At 58.6% G+C, this 20,192-nt stretch overlaps 1 protein-coding gene and 1 long non-coding RNA gene across 2 annotated transcripts in view; both read right to left on the reverse strand.

Annotated features, from left to right (window-relative positions):
- Positions 1-14,956, reverse strand: part of MNT (MAX network transcriptional repressor) — a 39,368-nt gene extending 24,412 nt beyond the window's left edge. Inside the window, exons 1-4 of the mRNA XM_084492968.1 lie at positions 14,723-14,956; positions 8,157-8,718; positions 5,730-5,771; positions 4,916-5,027 (exon numbers count right to left, since the gene is read on the reverse strand). Of these exons, the coding sequence (XP_084349094.1) occupies positions 4,916-5,027; positions 5,730-5,771; positions 8,157-8,718; positions 14,723-14,798 (792 nt within the window). The 5' untranslated portion in view covers positions 14,799-14,956. The remainder of the gene's footprint in view (positions 1-4,915; positions 5,028-5,729; positions 5,772-8,156; positions 8,719-14,722) is intronic.
- A 1,078-nt stretch (positions 14,957-16,034) lies between these two features.
- LOC311421234 lies at positions 16,035-18,431 on the reverse strand. The gene is made up of 2 exons (XR_014684759.1): positions 18,314-18,431; positions 16,035-17,224 (listed from the first exon to the last, which is right to left on the reverse strand). It is a non-coding gene; the product is annotated as an uncharacterized lncRNA (long non-coding RNA).
- Positions 18,432-20,192: the final 1,761 nt, after the last annotated feature.

A 20,192-nucleotide genomic window follows, 5' to 3' on the forward strand; every position in this document is an offset into this window, starting at 1 on the left:
TACAGATTTATTTAAGTGCATCTACATGCAGAAAAATCGTAAGATTGTTCTACACTGCATCGACATCCAGAAAAATCAGAAGACTGTTCAGCAACAAAAATTTCTCTGTGCTTACTGGGAAGGCTGCAGAAACAGAGCAGGAGGCAAGGCCTGAGCTGGTGGCAGTGGCTTTGCTCCCGTATCACTCCATCAGCAGGACGCTGGGCATAATTTAAACCCTGGCTCCTGAGGTAGGGAGAAACTGTCCCCTTCCTGCTCCTTTCCTTGGCAACACATGACATCTGGGTCAATCCCTAGTTCATTTCACAGTTATTTTCAGTTATTTTCTATCTCCAATACGACAAAAGCAGCGAGTCGGACTGGAAGATGAGCTCTGTGAATCTGTAAGGGAAGTCCACTGCTTATACAGAGCACGTATGCCTCTGGCACAACTGGAGCTGGCGTGTTATCACAGCACCTTTTCTCCCCCCTTGGTGCTCTTCCAAGCCTCGTGCTAAGCAGCACACACAGTCCTGTGGATCAGGCGTGTCCTGCTCACAAAGGGCTGCCAAGGATTCTCCTCTTTGCCCCCTGCAAGCTTCAGGAAGCTCAGCTTTGCCTGGTATTTTGTAAGCACACTGTTGTTTGACCAGCATTTGCCTCTGGTTGTACGGGAAGCTCTGGCAGACAAACGGGACTTGCAGTGTGAGCACAGGGCCGTGGGGCTGCGGCTCGGCGCTGTTCGCAGGCTGCCCGCTTTGGCTGTCCCGGTGTTACCCGGTGAGCTCATCGCCTGGATGCTGTTTCACACTCACTATGCAATAGGAAATAACCCCTGAAACTGGAAGGTGTTCAGGTACCATAGCGACAGGCGCAGTTTGAGAACACAGAGGAGAAAACAGCCTTGCTTAAGGGCTTCAATTAGCTTCCAACTACGATGATTACAACATTTCCTAGGGGGCAAGGAATCCTTCAAAGAGAATTAAATCACAACACCCAGCTGCACCGGAGTCCTGGCTACAAACTGCGTCTGCAGTCCTCTGCTCCCAGTTCTGCTCCCCGGCCGCCCCAGCAGCACCTTCCCCAGGCAGTGAGCACACTGCAGCCCCCGCGTGCTGCTCGCCAAGGGATGGCCTCGGCCGGCTGCTCTCTGCCCAGGTCCTGACCCTGCCACGGGCACCCAGGCACTGCTCCCCACAAGCAGACCCCAGCATCTTCCTCCCGCTGTGTTTTTCCCATGGCACTTGAGGACCTAGGGGAACTTTCGGGAGGCCTGCAGCAGGCAGGACGGCGAGGCACAAAGGGCAGGTGGCTTGCACAAGCACGCACTTTGGCACAGGCATGGAGCCCAAGCCACCGCCACCTGCAGGGGACAAAACTCCCTCAGCCGAAAGCCACAGAGCTGGTCTGCACCACAACAGCCTGCACTGCCTAAAACCGAATCGCCATTTAAAAGGATTATTAACTTCCAGCTGTGTTCAGCCTAATTTCCTTTGTGCAACAGTGTGCTTAATTGCAGAGATTCTAATTTACTCTTGTAGAGCGCAGACCCAGCTTGAAGGATAAATTAGAATGACGGCTCCATGGGAAGTTTGGAATTTAACTTCTTGACTGATCTGATTTGATGCAGATACAAATGTTCAAACCCGGCCAAGGAAACAAACAGCCTGTTTCTAAGAAGTTCCAGCTGGAATGGGGAAAAAGGATTTCATAGGAAGAGAGGCTGCAGCAGTCAGCGCACTCTCATACTCCTGCGGGCACAGCTCATCAGCTAGGCAGAGCCTCAGGGCTGGCATGCTGCACTCCTCCTGTGGAAGGCTTTTTTTTCTTTTGTGAACAAACACTTTGCCATGTTGTGTCTTGATTTCTAAACCCCTTTTGTACAATCCCATGTTCTCCTCGCAGGAGAGAGGCCAGCACCAAGCCCGTCAGTGGGACGTGCAGGCTCGGCGCGGCACTCGCGGTACCCTGTGGCTGTCTGCAGAAAGCTGGAAGGCTGCAGAGGCTGAGACGGAGACGCTCCACGTGTGGGGGTGCTAGCTCCATATTCCTGCTGCCAGGAATAGACGGTTTCCTTTGTTTGCTCTTGTAACCGGCTCCTGTCTGCAGAGGAGGCTGGGATTCACCTCGCCCAGCCCTACAGCGAGGTGCTGCCCATGGCCCCACTGCTGCTCTGCACGTGCCGGGGGTGGCACCTCCTCTGCTCAGCCCCCGGGGATGCTCGGCCGGTGCTGGGGGCAGCCCCGGAGGGGCAGGCACTGCCAGCAGCACTGCACGGAGCTCACGCAGGAGGCGGCTCGGCCGTGCCCAAGGCCCGTGGGCGCTGCGGGTGGGCAGCCCGGGGCCACCATCAGTGCACTGCGCACGCGGCCGGGGTGCTGGAGGCCAGGGAGCTCCTGGCCGGGAAGGAAGGAAGGAGGGAGGGAGGGCGGGCCAGGATGGATGGAGTCAGCACAACCTTCCTCGCCATCGCCGCGCAGGCCGGGCTCCGTCTCCTGCCTCCACCCACCAGCCGCAGCGGGCCCTGCGCTGGCCCTGACCTGGTTCTCCAGCCGTGCCCCGCCGCGGGTCCGAGGCCGCTCTGGGTTGCGGTGTCTGCACAGCCTCCCGGCGAGGCAGCTGGCAGCAAGCCCGTGGCCTCCGGACCCAGCACTTCAGGGCCAGCTCTTTGCCGAGGCACGCGCTTCCCACATGGCCCCCAGCTCCCCTCCGGCCCCCTCTGCCAGCCCAGGGGCAGCAAGTGCCCAGAGCCGGGGCTGGGTGAGGGCAGCTCAGAATTTCCCCTTCCCTTTCTTGTTATGAAATTCAAAGCAGCTTATGAGGAACGCACATTGACTCTCCAGCAGAATAAGTAACTCCTAACCTAACCTGTCAGCAGCAATTACGCACCAGTGAACCACAGCAGTCACCAGACATGTTTTCTGCATCTTTACACCTCCCTCAAACCCCAAGTGGAAACGCTGCACGGGCCCAGAGCACCAGCACTGCGTCTTCGTGTCCCTCCGAGCCCAACTGCAGCTGCTCACCTGAGGGCAAACGCCTTGGGGTCGGAGCTCCCTTCACCTGTGCAAAGCTCCAGGGGTGAGCAGAGGGGCAGATAGGAAGTAAAACCAAAACCAACCAACCAAGCCTGCCTCGTTTGCCCTTTGCTATTTGCAGGTGGCAAAACCAGAGAGACAGAAGTGGGCCAAAGGATCCACGCTGGTGACGGCAGTTCAGAGGTGGCACTGAACTGCATCCCACGTGGTAGAAACTGAAGTGTTTTTCTGAATCCATGGGCACATGGTGGACCATCAAAAAGTAGTTTACGCTTCCTAAGAAAACATGACAAGAGTTCCATTCCCAGCAATTTACAGAGCTGTCTGTACACACGCACGTAGGGAGCACAGAACTGCCTTGCATCAGAGCATCAGAGTCAACGGATTTCACGACAGATCTAGAGGGGAAGGAGAAAAAGAATCGGCCACCCCCACCAACAGCCTCAAAGAGCATTTTAAGCTGTCTCGTAAAAGCACAGCGCAAAAATTTTGCCAGAGAGCAGTGCCTGCTCACGGACAGACCTGCGCTTGCATCAGTATTCACAGAGTGTCAGCAGGCGAGGAACAGCTCTGTGGCATCACGACTGGACTCGAGTCCCAAGTGCAAGAACAGGCGATGCGATCACTCCATCTCCGTTAGCGCTAATGAGAGCTCATCTCCTCGCTGACACCAGGCTGCCCGAAATCAAATGAAATGCTCTTATCTTCTCTGATGCCTATTAACCATAATACAACCACATCTCCAGAAGTGACCTTTTTAAACAACACAGATTTTTCTTTTTGTTTGCTACTCTCTAGTGGCCGGGTCCCATTACAATCTGGTTTCCATGCCCTAGCCAAAGGCTCTGCAAGGGACATCACGGGTTAAGGCCACTGAGAAGGGGCGAGCTGGCCCAATTCTCACAGTCAGTGAGTACCTAGAGATGCTCCACACAAAAGGTAAGGTGAGCAGCGAGTGCCCAGTACCTCTGATATACAGTTAAAATGGCATCTGAGAGATACTGAGAAATACGGGAAGAAAGAGAAGAAAGCAGACAACACACCACTGTGGAAAGCCCACCTGTGAGCAGTCCTCAGCACCCTTTATTCCAGCCAAAATGCTGGAGGTCTACTGGCTGTCTTCACTTGCAAGAGAGTGCTATGAATTTAGCAAATTTTCCATTTTCTAGAAAGAGTTTGATTGCATTACATGCTACTGGCTTCACAGTCACGGAGGACACCTCTAAGAACTACTTCTGGGCAACTATTAACCATTCTTCCACACAATCAACATGGAAAAAGGACTGAGTAAGAACAATGCAATGGACAAAGCCAGCTGACGAGACTGCCGACCGTGTCAGTATGACAAAAACAATTAAGCAAACGTTAACACTTCACTTAACCCTAAACTCCAGTCTTTCCCTGCCTCTTCATAAGTGACACGCACTGACACCTCCACCTCATCAAAAACGAGACATTCAGAACAAGCCTGCCTGTTCTGGCTAACCAAACAGAAAACCTCCCCAAATCACATGGGTTAAAATTCCCCAAGTAAAAAAGTGGCAGCATATACTGGACTAGATGTCCCTTTTTAGGGTCATCCAGATTATCTGTCGCACCAGGGTGAAAGCCACCCGGTCCATCACTGCTGCTGGTACTGATGGCTTACAGTGAGATAAGATTTCAAGTACAAGGAGACTGCATGAAGCAAGCATTCCTAGAAGACCTACGAGTCCTGGAAATCTGGAGCTTACGTGACTACGCTTGCATGGGGGTAGAGCAGGGCGGGTTCACTTCTCTCCTTTTCACTACAGGAAGCAGATATTTAGCTCGGTTTAAGGCAGGTCAGCACTGTGTCTCTCTGTTTCAGCAGACAAAGCGCCAAGAGTAAGCAGCAGCCACCCGAACGCCATCGGTACCTGGATGTATCGCAAGGCACTCCTTAGGACGCTGAGGTTTGAGGTCTTCTTGTCGTCGACGTTGGGGATGTTGCGTTTTAATGTCTCAAAGCATTCTTTCAAATGCGCACGTCTAAAGAAAACACAGGTGGTTTGTCAGCTTGCGAGCACACACCAGAAATCAATTTCACAGAGGGCTAAAGCTTAATTTGGGCCTTAATCCAGCAAAGCACTTACACATGTGCATAGCAGTCACCGGGACTACCTGCGTGCTTAACGCTGCACCCCCTCAACCCAGCAGACAGGCTTTGGGCTGTGCCTTGTGCGGCTCGGATTCTCGTCCTAGCTTTGGCAGGAAACCATCGTGCGATCTTAAATAAAATATCACGTCTCCCTGGGCTGTTCTCTTCACTCGCGCCACATTTCTGATTTGGCTGTTTAGGCTACAGGAGCGTCAGAGCAGGGACTGGTCTTTATTCTGTATTCTGGCTGCACACGTGTTAGTTTGTTACTTCAAATCAAGTAAGAAATCACACCGTTATGCACGTGGGGATTTACTTTGCGGGATCAGGGCTTTGCAGGGTTATTGCAATGCAATTATGCAGCTAAATAAAACATACTGGGAAGCAAGAGATGCAGAATTGAGCTATAAGAAAGCAAAGCAATATTGCAAGATTCATTAAAAGTAACTAAGAATTTTGTTCAAGTCATTTGTTAAAAACAAAAGCAAAAAACCCAAGCCAAACAAATATTGACAGACTATAGGCCAAAAAATAAGTAAAAAGTGAAAGGGAATTATAATTGAAAAAAAGCAAAACCCTGGCTTTCTACGCACCTGTTCTTCTCCAATTTATTATGTACTTCCCTGGTCCCAACCCTGTAACCCAAACAGAACAAAGATAAACTCAGTGTCAGGTTTAAAACTATTGCCATTCAACCTCTACGTTCAGCAGCGTGTGTGTGTCTAGGATACGGAGGCAAATATTAACGAGCAATAGAGTTGTTGAGCTATCACTGCTTTCTTTGCATACATAATCTACCTGTACTCTATCAAGATAAACCCCATATTCCGCATGCATTTAGATGGGCTAAGCATCACCCACAGGCTGCACACAAGCTCCAAGGAGGTACCGGGGCAACGCGTCTGTGTGCACGCAGACACGGCCACTGCCAGCTACAGGAGGAGACCCCAGGTCTGAATTGTGTGTGTTTGTGCAGCCCTGGATTGCCCAGATTCTGACCCATTTCTGAGCTACGCCTACACTCCAGCGGGGTGAGATTTATGCGGTTGCAAATTAAAGTACACATGACTTGGCAGACATACTTCAAACCTCTTTCATTTTTATTGTGCCTGAAATAACACAGCCAAACACAAGTATGAAGTGAAGTAATCCAGGAATCCTCCAGGCCCTGCTGAAGGGAAACCAGGGTCGGCTTCTGTTCCCGGGGGGCTCTGGTCTGTCCCTACCTCCCCAGGTCACGGGAGAACTTCTAGGAAAGGCCAAATTCACGTTACCTTAGTTCTGCAGCTACAGTGGTGATAAAGCACACGAGCAGGCTCGTGGGGAGTTTGATACCCTCCTGACAGTACGCAAAGTGATTATTTGCTTCTGGTGCTTTTGGTTGAAAACGCACCGGCAGCGAGGTGAGCATTGCAGGAGGTGGGTTAATATTTAATAACTGCTCAGGAGTTTAAAAATAAATATTTGACGGCCTTTTCCCATGAAACATTTACAAGCTGGAAAAAGCGCCTTCCCAGCGCTTACACCCAGAATAGCTCCTCTCTGGGGAGCTGGAGACGCAGCGCACCCCCGGCACAGCGCTGGCAGCGACCCCGTGGGGCGAGGGCACCCCCCGGGCCCCGCTCACCCTGCCCCCAGCACGCAACCGAGCGCCAGCCCCGCGGCCGAGCAGTTTACAGACAGGGGCTGAAGATCGCCAGCTCTCTGCGAGGAGCTGCGTTGGCATTTTACCAAGGCTTTTATCTTTGCGAGGTTCTGTCTGCGTTATTTCCACCGTCTCAGGCGGTGCCACCCCACGGCTCGTGCTCCTCCCGTGCTGCCTCACAGGGGACGGGAGCGAACGCGGGGCACCCAGGGGAAGGAAGCGAGCTGCCACGTCCCAGCGCGCTGCCACACGCCCAGTGCTCAGCTCCAGCGGGCAGGGGGCAAGCAGCAAGGCCAGATTTTGACCGGGCCGGAACATCTCTCCCGAGCAGGCGGCTTCAGAGAGGGGACTGCACTTTGCCCAGCTCCCACCAGCACCAGTTCGGGTGGGGAGGACCAGAGACGAGAAGCAGCTTGAGCCCTGCCCAGCAGGATGAGCTGGGCACTGCGACCTGGCTGGGCAGGAGGGGGCACCGGGCCCCAGCACCTCCCCTGGACCCCCGAGCACAGCCCGAGCACAGCCCCGCTGCCCAGCCCCGGCCCCAAGGCAGGGCACAGCACGCAGCCATGTCCCTGCAGGGTTAGCCCCCCCGGTCTGGGCAGTCCCAGAGAAACACCATCAGCTGCAGGCAGCGTGGTGATGGTCAGAGGTCTGGTAACAGGGCCCAGGGGAAAGACCGAAGAGATCCAGGTCATTTATCCTGCAGAAAGGAAGACTGCAGGGGGCAAAGGAAAGCGGTAAAAGGTTGCTACAAAGAGGAAGGGAATCAATTCTTCTCCCAGTCCGCTGGAAATAGCCCAAGAAATAACACCAGGCTACGTCCTAGCACGCTGTGCTCTGCAGCCAAAGTCCTTAGGAGCAAGGTGGACGCTGACCAGGAGCAGCAGCAGAGTCACAAGCCCTGTCTGAGGGTGGGGATGGAGTAAACAGCCTCGAGTCCCTTCCAGCTCCAGGAGGCCCTCGGCAACTCCTCTGATCTCTGTCCTGGGAGACAACTTCCCAGAGCACAGTCCAGTGTTCAACAAATTTCCTGCAAGGGCTGCTGCACAATCTCCCTGAGCACCATCAGCAGAGCCCAAAGCCCATCAGCAGGTGCTGCCTGAGGGCAGACAGGCAGCGCTGGGCCTTGCTTCCTAACACGCTTCTGGCTTGGGGGAAAAACAAAACCAAAAAACCCTTGTATATTCTAGTCGGGGGGGGGGGACCGAGAGACACCGAGCTAAGAAACTGTGCAATCAAAAAAAAACAAAGAGCCCCCCAAACATCCCTGGACCTCGGTGTTTCTGATCTGGCCGCTCTTTACAAAGCAGCAGCTGCTCGGGGGCACTGCGGTGCTCGGGCCCCGCCACCTGCCCCTGCCCGGTCTCACACTCACCCTCCGGGCCGCTTCTTCTGCTCGTTCGGCTTCACGTCCTCCGCCGGAGCCAGCTTCAGGGCGCCGAGCTGCGGGGCGGCTCCCGGGTGCTGCAGGGGCTGGGGCTGGATCGGCTGCTGAACCACATGGTGCTGCGAGATGGCCAGGACGGGCGCCGCGTAGTGCTGGAGCTGCTTGGGGCTGCCCGACGGCGGGGTGCCGGCCTTGCCGTCTGCCAGCAGCGGGCCCGGCGGCCGCTGGATGACCGGCGCCACCGCGGGCGCCTCCTTGGTGACGCCCGGAGTGCTTACGAGGGGCTGGTGGCGCTGCGCGAGCGGCGGGGACAGCGCGGCCTGGGCTGCCGGCTGCGGGGGGCTGGCGACCACCGGGATGGGGATGACGGAGATGGGGGCTGCCAGCGGCGGGGGCGGCGGCGGGGCCGGGGCGGGGGGCGAGATGGGCACCAGCAGCTCGCCCCGCGGCTCCTCCAGGGGGACGGCATGGTTGGCCCGCGGCGCGCTGCTGGCCTTCCGCTGCTCCTGCTCTCGCTCCAGGCGGAGCTTCTCGTGCTTCTCATTCTCGTCTGGAAGAGAAAGGGGACACCGCCAGTGAGTAAGGTAACGGGACTCCCCGCCACGGCATCTCCCGCCCCACATCTCCCCCTGCGGCCTCTCTCAGCACCGAGCCGAGGCCTTCCCCCGGGCACACCTCACAGCAGCTGTGGGAGCTGGGCTCAGCCCCGCGCTCCAGCCGTGCTTCACCCCCCTCCCACGTCCCTTTTGCTCCAGCACACGTCTTACACACGCCACGGGTTCTGCCCCCAAATTTAGCCCTCAGAGCGATCGGCCGGGCTGCCTCCTGCCTGCCCTGCTACTGGCAGGCAGAAAGGAGCTGGGTGCCCCACCGCCGCCTCCTCGCCCCACCCCAGCACCAAGGCACACGGCCAGCGCCAGCCGATTCTCTGTCCCGAGGCCTGAACGCCCAGATCGCAAGGCAAGAGGAGAAATGACCACGCCAAGAGAGACCCCGCAGCCCTGAGAGACGGCCTGCGGCACAGGAGGGCACACTGAGGAGCCCCAGGCAGCACCTCCGACCTGGCCCCCCCTCGGTTCTGGGGTGTGAGCAGAAATCTGCAGTGCCGGTACTGACAAAATCAGAGAGAATTTGTTTGTTTTATTCCACGCTTCTCCCCAACAGCCCGTACAGTTGCAAAATGGGGAGGAACAGGGAGAAAAAGGAAGCGATGCCCGTGGGAGCTGGGCTCAGCCCCCATACCCACAGGACGGCCGCGGCCCCCGGCACCGCTCCCCCCGACACCTCCACCCAGAGCCCCTGCTCACATCTGGGTCTGACCGGCACAGAGCAACCCACAGCAAACATCTCAGCTCTTCCTCTTCGGTGCTTACACACGACCTTCTGCCAAGGAGCCGGTCCCAGCCCTGCTGGCATCACACGGCCGGGGCCGTCCCCTCGCGGGAGGCGAGGCAGGGCCCGGAGCACCCCGGGCACAGAGGCCGGGCCCCGCAGCCACCCCTGGGGCCGGGCGGGCTCCTTGGGCTGCAGCCCCACATCTTGTGCCCTCAAGTGGGCACGGTAACCCCGTGGGCTTTCCAGCAATACAAGCCCCTGCGGGCGTTTTTGTGCTGCTGTGGACTTCACCGAGGCTCCCAGCCTTCCCTTTGATGGAGCTGTTCCTGTATGTTCCTCGAACACCAGACAAAGTAAACGCGATCTGTGTGGCCCGACTAGCAAAATAAACCTCATTAAACGTGCTCCAGGTCTCCGGCTGTAATTGTGTGAACACGGCACAAATGAAATTTATTTATCCAAGTCCTGTGGCGCCAGCGGCCCCGGCCTCCAGACATCTCGCGGCCTTCACCCAACGCCTCCCCGCGCCCTGCCCACGGAGCTCGGTGCACGGCGCCCCCGGCAGAGGGCCAGGAGCTGCAAGAACAACTGGAGGGACGCTGACAGCGGGCCCGGGGCCGTCACCTCCTCCTAGGAACGTGCAAAGACATGGGTGGAAAACCGTGCCTGGCTTCATCGAGCACGGGCTGCGAGAAACAAGGCAGGCGGCACGCTGTGCTCGCAGGCAGCGGGCAGGGAACGCAAGGACCTCGCGGGCATCTCCGGCAGCTGCCCTCAGCCCAGGTTTCTGCAGCACACCCTGGCACGTCCCCAGCCTTCGTTAACGCCCTCGGGCCCAGCTCCAGGTACGAGACCGGGCCAGCAGCAGCACGGGGCAGTGGCGGAGTGCCAGCTCTGCCCGCGCCGTGCGGCTGTGCTCGTGCTGGATGTGTCCTGCACCGGCCCCTGGCAGCCTCACCCAGCACAGCCCATCGGGCCAGGGAGCGTGCCGATGGCAAGGCTTTCCGGGGCATCCACAGGGGCTGGCAGTGAAATTCCTACAACAAACCATTTCTGTTCGCTGGGGAAGCCAAGAGAACAGGAAAGAAAGGTTATGAGCGAGCGTTACTGCTCAGCAATGTTTATGTAAATGTCTCTGCGAAGCAGGTGCAGCCCTCAGGCTGCTGACGAGCTGCCAGCAAGGCCTTTGGTGTTCCAAATCTTGAGCTCCCTTAAGCTAAAGAGTTCATTTCAGGGGTTTTGTTAGCCAAAATCTGATGCCAGTGAGCCGCTGCCCCTGCACTTGACTTGTTCACCGGCAAAAGGAGCCCAGCTCTCAGCTCCCTCCTCTGAGGGCGTTCGGGCAGCCCTGGGCAGCCCCCCCCACCAGCAGCGCTTCCAGGTGCTGGGAAGGTGCCTGCTGCTCGCCTCGCACCCACAGCCTGCAAACAAACCGAAGCCGCCCCTCACAAAGGGCCCACAGGGCTCTCGATTTGCCCACCGGCAGCAATTCCCCAGCTTTCCATCGGAGCTGCAGACCAGGGCGAGGACCGGCAGTGCTGAGGGCAGGGGGTGGCTGGGCAGGCAGGCACACACGGAACTCAATGTGATCCCAGCTCCTTCCTGACACTCTCAGCACAGGGACTGGGGACTGAATGGCTCAAGGCAGCCCCTCAGGGCTCTGAACTGCAGCTGAGACGGGCAAGAGGCTGTGGCCAGAGCTCCCGGGCTGCGCCTAGCACAGCAGGGCCAGCAGTGCCCGCAGCCACGGGGAAGCGGCAGGTCTTGTCACAGCAGGGCAAAGAAACGGGGTCAACAGCCCCTGACCGGTGGACTGGTGCTATTTTGGGGCCCTGGTGATCCAGGAATACGCGGTGGCAGGGACTCTTAACTCTGTCATCTAATAATCTGCCAGGTTTAAATTTATCTCCTGCCTTGGCCTGCCCTGGGAACACCTCCCAGCCGTGCGGTGCAGGCTCCTGGCAGCCACGCGGGGAGCAGCAGGGAGCTGCAGCCCATGGCAGCACGGTGATCTCCAGCAGAATCCGAGCGGCCCAAGCGTGGTTTGGGCTTTGCTGATCTCCGTCAGCAGCTGCCGATGCTGAGCACTCTGACTACAAACACCTCAGGAAGGTCCCTGATGCACGCAGGGGGTGGCTCCTTCCCGCACAGCCCCGCGGTCTGCAGCAGGGAGCAGGAAAAGTCCAAGGAGATCCTGCTGGGTGTCAGCACCAGATCTCAGCCCAACTTTCTGGCAGTACCTGCACAGACATATTTTTGCCATCTGGTGTTCCAGCTCAGCTCCTACATGGAGCCTGCCAGCAGCCAGCACCTCCCCGGCACGCCGCGGGCACTGGAGGCGCAGCCAGGGGCCGGGGGACGATGCCATAGAGGAGAGCTTCGCTCCTGGGCACGCCTGTGTGCGAGCCAGCGGTGGCTGCCCAAAGAAACACCTGCTCCTGCCAGCTCCTGACGGGAGATTCCCCCGCAGAAAAGGGGAAGAAGTGACTCTGCAGAAGTGAGGGGGGAAGCTGAGGAACTGCCGTTCCCCTTCCCACTCTCGCCCCAGCCCCGCGTGCTGCAGCACAATTCCTTTGATTGCTCGTTATCGAATAAACAAGGTTCCTGTTTCCTCATTCCTACGTACAACCGAGGCTGTTCTCTGGGCTGCACTCGTAGGGGAGGCCAGCCACGCTAGAGAAGGCGCAGTCTGACTCAGGGCTGAGTCACTCGGATGGTGCTGACATAAGAGGACACGCCAGGGAACAGCCGCGGCACTTCCAAGTGCCTGGAAACGAGCTGGAGCCCTGACAAAGCCGTGACCCCTTTATCTGGGCGCCTCTGAACCGTGGCTGACAGCAGCAGAACACGAGCCCCGTTCCTCTCTCCCATCTCTGCCAGAACCCCTCCGTTTTCTCACCCCTCTCCCAGCTCCGGAGTCTCGCCGCGAGGACGTGCCCGGCGCTGAGGACCTGGAGGCTGCCGTGGCGTGGGGAGATCAGCCCGTGCCTCCGCACCGCCGCTCCTCCAGCAGCCACACGCAGCTCCCCCAAAACTCTCCTCCCTTCAGCAAGCCCCCCCCGGCTGCTGCCGACCCAGGGGCCGCGTTCGGGTGTCAGCCCCGACCCGGTGCCCCATTGTCCTGCCCACCCACAGAGCGCACGAGCCCTGCGCTCCTCCAGGAAGACCAGGTCGCATTTAAAGTGCACTACTGGCAAAGGACTCAGGAGCTGGCGGTGTACTCCTGGGGAGCGAGAGCTCACCGGCCCCGCTGGGATTTCAATTCTGGGGCTTTTACATTTGGTTCCACTCCTGGTGTAAGCAGTTCCCGGTTCCAGGCCCACCTGTGGCTGACCGGTGAGCCGCCGCGGCGCGCTGACACCGCACGCTCCCCAGACCTTATCTGCAGGAGGCGTCACCGTCCGGTGGTGCCAACAGAAAGCCTTTGGTCTGCATTTTCTCAGCAGAGGGTTATGACACATTTATGCCCTACCTGTAAGAGCAAAGGAAAACTGGCCTTTGCATCTACCACCCCTCCTTAGCACCACCAGCACGGCCCATCGGTGCTTTCAGTGCCGTGGGTTTAGCTCCAGCTCTGGAAATCACAGGGACCCCGGTCCCCAAGCCTGAGATAGGTTAGAGAAATGACAAGATGACCCTGGTAAGGGAACGCGGGGAGCAGGCGTGCTTCACTCCTACTTCACCGAGACAGAGGGCTTACCCAGCAGCCAGCATTTCCCCCCACCAAACCCACTGAGGCTCCCGAACATGGGAAGGGCGGCTGGAAAGACCCCCAAGAAATCTCCTGGTTCTCCATCCAAGCTTCAGCGAAGAATCGGCCATGCCCAAGTAATACCTCACAGATGTTTCCCAACACAACAACCACCCAAGTCTCTACGGATAATTTATCTCACGCCTAGGTTTGCTATTCCAGTGCCCAACTCAAGCCCTGATTCAGCCCTGGGTGGTCATTTTAGCTGTGTTTTAGTTGCAACTAACTCCTGGTGGGAAGGAGAAAGAAATAAAGCCGGCGCGCTGAGCAGAGCCCCGCTCCTGTCTCACTGCTGCCCTGTGGGTCTGGGGCAGGCACGGGCTGGGTGACCCCACGTCACACCGAGTCACAGCCAGACCCGACCTGCCCGGCACTTCCCACCTGTTCGGGACGTGCACCTGGGGGACAGGAGCTCCTGCATCAGCCCTGGGCCCTGCGACCACCGCCTGCTGCTGTGCTCTGTGGCATGGCCACACCGGGGGCACCTCCGCTGGAGCTGACAGCAGCCGGCTGTCCTCGGGGAAAGGAACAGACCCCAGGCACCCTCCGGCTCCCAGCTCCGTAACACAACAAGGAGAACCCGAGGGCAGCCGCCCCCCACGGCGCTCGTTGCCCCTCGGCTCCTCTGCCTGAGCCCTCAGCGTGGCCGCAAGGCGCAGCCACGGACTGGGAGCAGGGCGAAGCGCAGCGGTGAGACACGAGGGAGGCGTCCACAAACCGGAGGGAAACCTGCCTTGCTCCGGCAGGGAGCAGCTGCCGGCTGCAGGCAGCGCTTTGCCTGTGCGACCGCCCCAGCCCCGTGCCTCCCTGTGTGTCCGTAAGCACGGGCAGGGCAGGACCAGGGCAGAACCCAAGGGCCTGGGCAGCTCCGCAGCTCGCTCTGCCCCGACGGCTGCCCGTGCCCACGGGGGCAGCAGCTCCAGGCAGAGCCGAAGCGGCCGCAGAAAGGCTGCCCGGGCAGGGAGCTGCAGCCCGAGCTGCCCCCGCAGCAGCACCCGGCGGGCACGGCGCTGCCAGCGGCACGGGGCGCGTCCTGGGGGCGGGAGCGGAGCCCCTGAGCCTGCGGCTCCTGGCACCCAGCGGGGGCCGCTCCGCAGCGCCACGGGGGGGGCTCCAGGGGGGGGGTCCCGGGGGGGGGTTCCGGGGGGGGTCCCGGGGGCTCCGCGCGGTTCCCGCCCCGCGGGGCTGCCCCGGCCCCGCCCCCTCGGCGCCCCCCACGTGACCCGGCGGCACGAGGCCCGCGGGAAGGGGCGGGGCCGGCCCCGCGCGCACGTGGAGGGGGGCGGGGCCTGCGGCGTCACGCAGCGGCCGCGCGCCCGGCGGGAGGGGAGGGGCGGGGAGGGGCGGGGGCGGCCCCGCGTGCTCCCCCCCTCCCCCCGGTGCCCCCCCCCCCCCCGCCCGCTGCCCTCCCCCTCCCCCCCCTCGCCCCCCTCCCGGTGCCGGTGCCCCCCCGGCCGCGCAGTCTCACCACGTGCGTCCCGCTGCTGCTGCTGCGCCTGCCACTCGAGGAAGCGCGCGGCCTCCAGCAGCGTCTCGATGCTCATGGCGCGGGCCCCGGCCGCCGCCGCCGCCCGCCCGCCCGCTCCTCGGCCCGGCCGCAGGCGCCGCGCCGCCCCCGCGGCTCAGCCCCGCCGGCAGCAGCGCTGGCGACAAGATGGCGGGCGGCAACAGCAACACAACGGGCGGGCGCTGGCGCGGCCCCGCTACTACGCGCCGGGCGCCCGCAAAACGCGGCGCGGATCCGCGGCTCCGCCCGGAGCGGGGCAGCGGGGCGGGGCGCGGGCGGCGGGCGGGGCGCGGGCCCGGCGGCGAGGGGGCGGCGGCGGCGGGCGGCGGGGGCCGGGTTCCGGGAAGGGAGGGGGCGGGGGGCGGCGGCGCGGGGCGGCGGCGGCGGCGGGGCCGGGCGGGGCGGGGCGGGGCGGGGCCGGTCCTCGCGGCGGGGGATCCGTGCCGGGCTTTGCGGGCCGCCCTCCCCCCGCAGTGCGCCGGCGGCACGCGGCGAGCTGTCAGCGCGGCGGCAGCCAATGGGCGCGCAGCACAACACGGCGTGCTGCACCGCCACATGGGCGCCCCGCGCCGCCGCCGCCCGCCTTAAAGGGGCCGCGCCGCGCCCCGCCCCGCGCCCTGCCCGGCCCCGCTGTGGGGCTGGCGGCACGGCGCAGAGCGGGGCGGCCGGGGGGGGCCGCGGGGCCGCAATGGAAATCACAGCCGGGCCGTGGGGGGCAGGGGGCGGCTCGCAGCCCCGCTCCGGGCCGTGCCACAGGCCCGCGGGTCCCTGCCCCCAGCGCTGCCCCGTCCCTTCACCACCACCCCACGGAGCGCCCCTGTGCCGGGCCCAGCTGCGGGCAGCGGCGCTGAGCTGCCGGGACCCACAGCACGGCCCTGCCACAGCCCAGGCACCACCCGCAGCTGCTGCTCCAGCCGGTCACAAACACCAAACACCACCAAACCCAGCAACCAGCCTCAGAAACCCCACCCGCGCTGTGAGAGACGCTCCCTGAGAACAGCAGGCAGTGGTCTAGGGACAGGCACCAAAAGCACAGCTCTGGCAAGGACCATGTCAGAGCCTTTCGCACAGCCGGGAGCCGTGCTGGCTGTCCCAGCGGGCAGAGCTTCCCTCCTGGCTGCCCCTCAACATCTTGTGCAACGCGTCCATCTCCACCGAGAGCTGATGTTCTGAACCCTTGAGCTCCGCGGGCTCTCGCTGCTAAGCTAGCTCCCGACTTTGGCAGCTGGAAGTATAAATCAGTGCCATTAAACATTCATATCAGAGTGACGTCTCCTGATTAAACTCATTTATTGGCGCTTTTGGAACCACCCGATGCAGCAGTTTGGGAGCGTGGCCAAACGCCATCAGCTGTGTGTCCGTCTGCCTCTGGAGGACGGCGCTGAGGAAGGGTTTCACTGAGCCGTTTGACCCTGTTAGCGGGGACAGCAACAAAGCAGCACGCTCGGATCATTTGGATTGACTCCGTGAACACTCAGGGAGAGTTTTCAAAACCTTGCGTATGTGCTGAAAGTACAGAGAGGTCCAACTTCTACCCCGTTACGCCCCACGCCTGTGCGCAGCAGCACATGGAGCTCAGGGCTGCCGCCCAGCAGGGCCGTGGTTAGCTGTCAAGCCAGTCGGCCTTCCTCGCCGGCTGCACGGCCTCACGGCCGCTGCTCTGGGTTACTCTGCTCCTCCCTGTCGGGCTGCTCCTGGAGACAACGCGCGGGCAGGAAATACTCGCAGGCTGCAGGAGCCTCCCCAGTGAGAGACACCGAGGTCCTGCTGCGCAGCCTGCGGCACCGCGGCTCTTCCAGGGCCTCCATGCGGCTCTGCCGGGCTTCAGGAGCTACAGCCACCCCCCGACGGGGACAGAGGTGCTCCTCAGTGCCCCTGCACAGTTCTGATACTTTCAGTCAAATCCTTCGACTCCTGTCCCAAACGTCTTACGCTGTACTGGGGATATGCCGGTTGTTTAAAGCACAACCTCAGCTCTGGAGGAACAACCGCTACACAGCTGAAGCCTTGACTGTCTCCGTCTTCCTGTTACTCTGCTTATTTCGTTTCTGCCTGCACAGCAAACAGCTTCTCCCTGCACGAAACCATCCTCCAAATTTCGGCCCCACGTGACCGTTGGTGCAGTCAGCTCGCTCACAGTGCTCACCACCAAGACTTCCCCTGGCTCAGAAGTTACTCGCTGCATTTCCTGGCGGGAGGCGCCTGGAGCAGGAGGCGGCGCGGGGATGCGAGAGCAGCTGGGGGCTGTTTGTGCTGCTGGCACGAGGGGGCTGAGGAGCGGCCCGGACCCACACCTCTGTGCCTGGTGCTCCCGTCCCGACCCTCGCCGCCCCTCGGCAGCTGGGGACAGGCCACCGAGTCCCTGCGGTCACAGAGGGGCGTCTGCTCCGCAGGCTTCACATGGTGATTTCGTGGGTTTTGTCTCATCGGGAAGGTTTATGGAACATCCCATCCTAGCTGTGCCTGTTGGCAGAAAGAATAATGCCTGAGTGGGAGCTTTTTACTGCCACGATGAAGTCGTATCCCAGCCAAAATGACTTTTCTTTAATTTGAAATATAGCTGGCTTTAGAGCATTTGGGTAATGTAAGCTCATTAAACGTCTTTTTAAACCCTAGCTAAATTGCTTTCTAAAGTTAAATAATCTTCACTATTCACACTATTTCTAAACTTCCGTAAGAAGCTGTGAGCAGCTCAGATAACAGACCTTATGCCACTTCAGCTGAAAGCTCACGTTCTCAGGTTCTCTGTCGTCTACCAGTCGTCTCCCTCATTTTAACACTATTTGTTCTCACACGCTTGCCTGTTATTTAGCTCTGCATCCTGCTGAATGGGGAGTGACCCTGAGCGCCAGTGGCAGTGCCTGGACTCAGCTCTGCTTTCTGTACTCCAGACCCTGAACCCTCATCACCTGCCCAGCTTGGGACCTGCGGCTCTGCTCAGTGCCCGTGAATCTGCTGCGCTCTGCTCCTCCCCTGCACTGAAAGAACAGCCTCACTTTGGGCCTCTGAATAATCCTCTGGGGTCAGTACTGCTGGAAGTTGTATTGTCTGCTTAAACACTTTGTTCCTCAGGTCCCAAATTATCGCTGAACATAGATGATTACACGAGTATTTTTTCTCCTTTTTTCGGGATTCACGCTGGATAAGAACCTACACCAACCGCACTCACATGGAAGTTGGAGTTTATCTCAATATTTTCATTCTGAAATTTGTGTTAAACAGAAAAAAACCCACAAGGGTGAAAATGATCAGGCTGGAAACCTCCCCGCTGCTGTGTGCAGGGCGCAGACACGGTCTGTCCGTCCCTGACATGCCACCCTCGGGCAGCGCGGGGAAGTGCCGGCACCGGCTTCGCAGCGTCTCGGAAACCCTCCAGGCTTCTCTGGGCTTTACCCAGTCATCTCCGTCCTGTGTCCAGTAACTCTGGCAAGGCATAAGGACAGCCTATATTATGCTACGGCACACCTTCCAAAAAATCTCTAGCTGTGAGCTGGAAATATCACAAGCAGAAGTCAGCGTGTCTGCAGGTAACGCGTCCCCGTGGTTAATTACGTGCTGCAACAAAGAGCTGTGCTTCACTTTCCCTTTGAAGATGACTGAGTTCAGCTTCCAGCCGCTTGGTCTTGCTGCAGCGATCTCTGCTGGCTCAGGGACTGATCAGGACCTCCCCTGTTCCTCCCCCAGAAACTTCCGATATTTTGCAATGCAATCGTCTTGCGGTCTTCTGGGAAACCAAACGGGCTGACTTGTTGACTGCAGAGTGTATTAATACGAAACCTCCAGAAGCATTACAGGTAGTGTTTTTTCACTCTCCCCATTTTTAAACCACTCCTGTGGACACCAGAGCTCTATACAACATATTAATGTCAATCACATCAATACCATATACATTAGCCAAATCTCTTACTGCGACACCAGCCTTACATACACGCAGCCAGCCCTTTGTATGGCTTGCTGCAGCACCGCAGGGACATCATCCCTACAAGCTCCCTTTCTGGCTACTTTCTCCTTAACACCATTCAATCCCAGTAAGAAATGGGGATGCAAGAGTCTGGGCGAGTGAATCTCATCCGCCTGGCGATGGAGAGGGGTGTGTAAGCGTAAACAAGTCCAGGTTTGCTGAGCGAGGTGCCAGTGCCCAGCCAGCGAGTGCCGCTCGTTTGGAGGGGACACGGGGTGTTTTTCACAGCTCACGTGGCCAAGCCCTGCGTTGTGCCCTGAGCCGCAGGGCCCCGACTGCCACCTCCATCGCGCAGCCGCGCCGGGCAGCGGTCTCCATGCGTGGGTGATGGTAAGGCTGGGGGTAAGCAGGCGTGGCTGAGGCTGGATGCGAGGAGCCACCAGCAGCCATCTATTTGCAGCGCCGAACAATCACTGTCAATAACCCCACCGCAAATGTCAGCCTCTGACACGGTGTCAATATCGCATTGTGGGAGGATAATGCACCGTCTTGGCAAAGGCCAGTGTAAAGACCCGTTTGCTAGCCAGCATTGTGTGATCAGAATCCCGGGGTTTTTCATATATCGTCAGTCATTTGATGGATGGAAGCCGGTGCATTTAGGTGAGATCATTACGGTGCTGCTGAATGGCGGCGTCTGGAGTTCAGAGCAGCGCTTCTCAGACATCAGGCTGGGCTCTCCGGGGAGGCTGTGACCTCCGAGGGATGCAGGAACTGGGCTGGAGAAAATGGGAGGAAAAATATTTGCTGCTCCCTGCAAGTTCATTTGCTGAGGACTCAGCAAAAGACCACTTAATAGATGCTTCTCGTTTTTGATGATTTAACCAAAGCTGACCCAGCACCAGAGCACAGTCAACACATCCTGGCCCGCTTTGCTGCAGCCAATAAAGAGGAAAAGTATTAAAAATATAATGAAGTTGTAACAGAAATTACACACCTAGCATCAACGTCTGTCCATGACTTAAAGCCATACAGGAGTGTGTTAAGCTCTTCAGAGACAAAGTCTCTGCACAACAATAGTGCAAACGGTCAGATAATTTATATACCAACGGGCTATTTTATATTTAAATATATTCTGTAATACACAGGTATGGAGATTGAAGTTTCTGAAGAGCTCAAACCAATCCAATTTGATAAAAGTTCTGAAAAAGGATTTTATTTAGATTTATGATCAACATCTGTGCGGTTCATAAAAATACACTTTCCCTTTCTGTCTGTATGTGCTCATGCTTGTACTGAACATTTGTATACCGTAATATATGGCCATGTTAAAATGGGACGGTAGCAAAAGCAGATTTTAAGGAACAACAGCTCTAAAAATCATCCTTTGTGCTTGTGATAGGATTACATTATCAGACGCTACAAAATAAAACCTCAGTATCATAAAACAATGTCAGAAAATACGCCCCTTTTCAAAAACAGACACTAAAAAGCAAGAGAATTCAGAGTTTGCCTGTGTCTTATAACAGTTGT

The sequence above is a fragment of the Aythya ferina genome (genome assembly GCF_964211825.1).
Source record: "Aythya ferina genome assembly, chromosome: 19".
Classification (NCBI taxonomy): domain Eukaryota; kingdom Metazoa; phylum Chordata; class Aves; order Anseriformes; family Anatidae; genus Aythya; species Aythya ferina.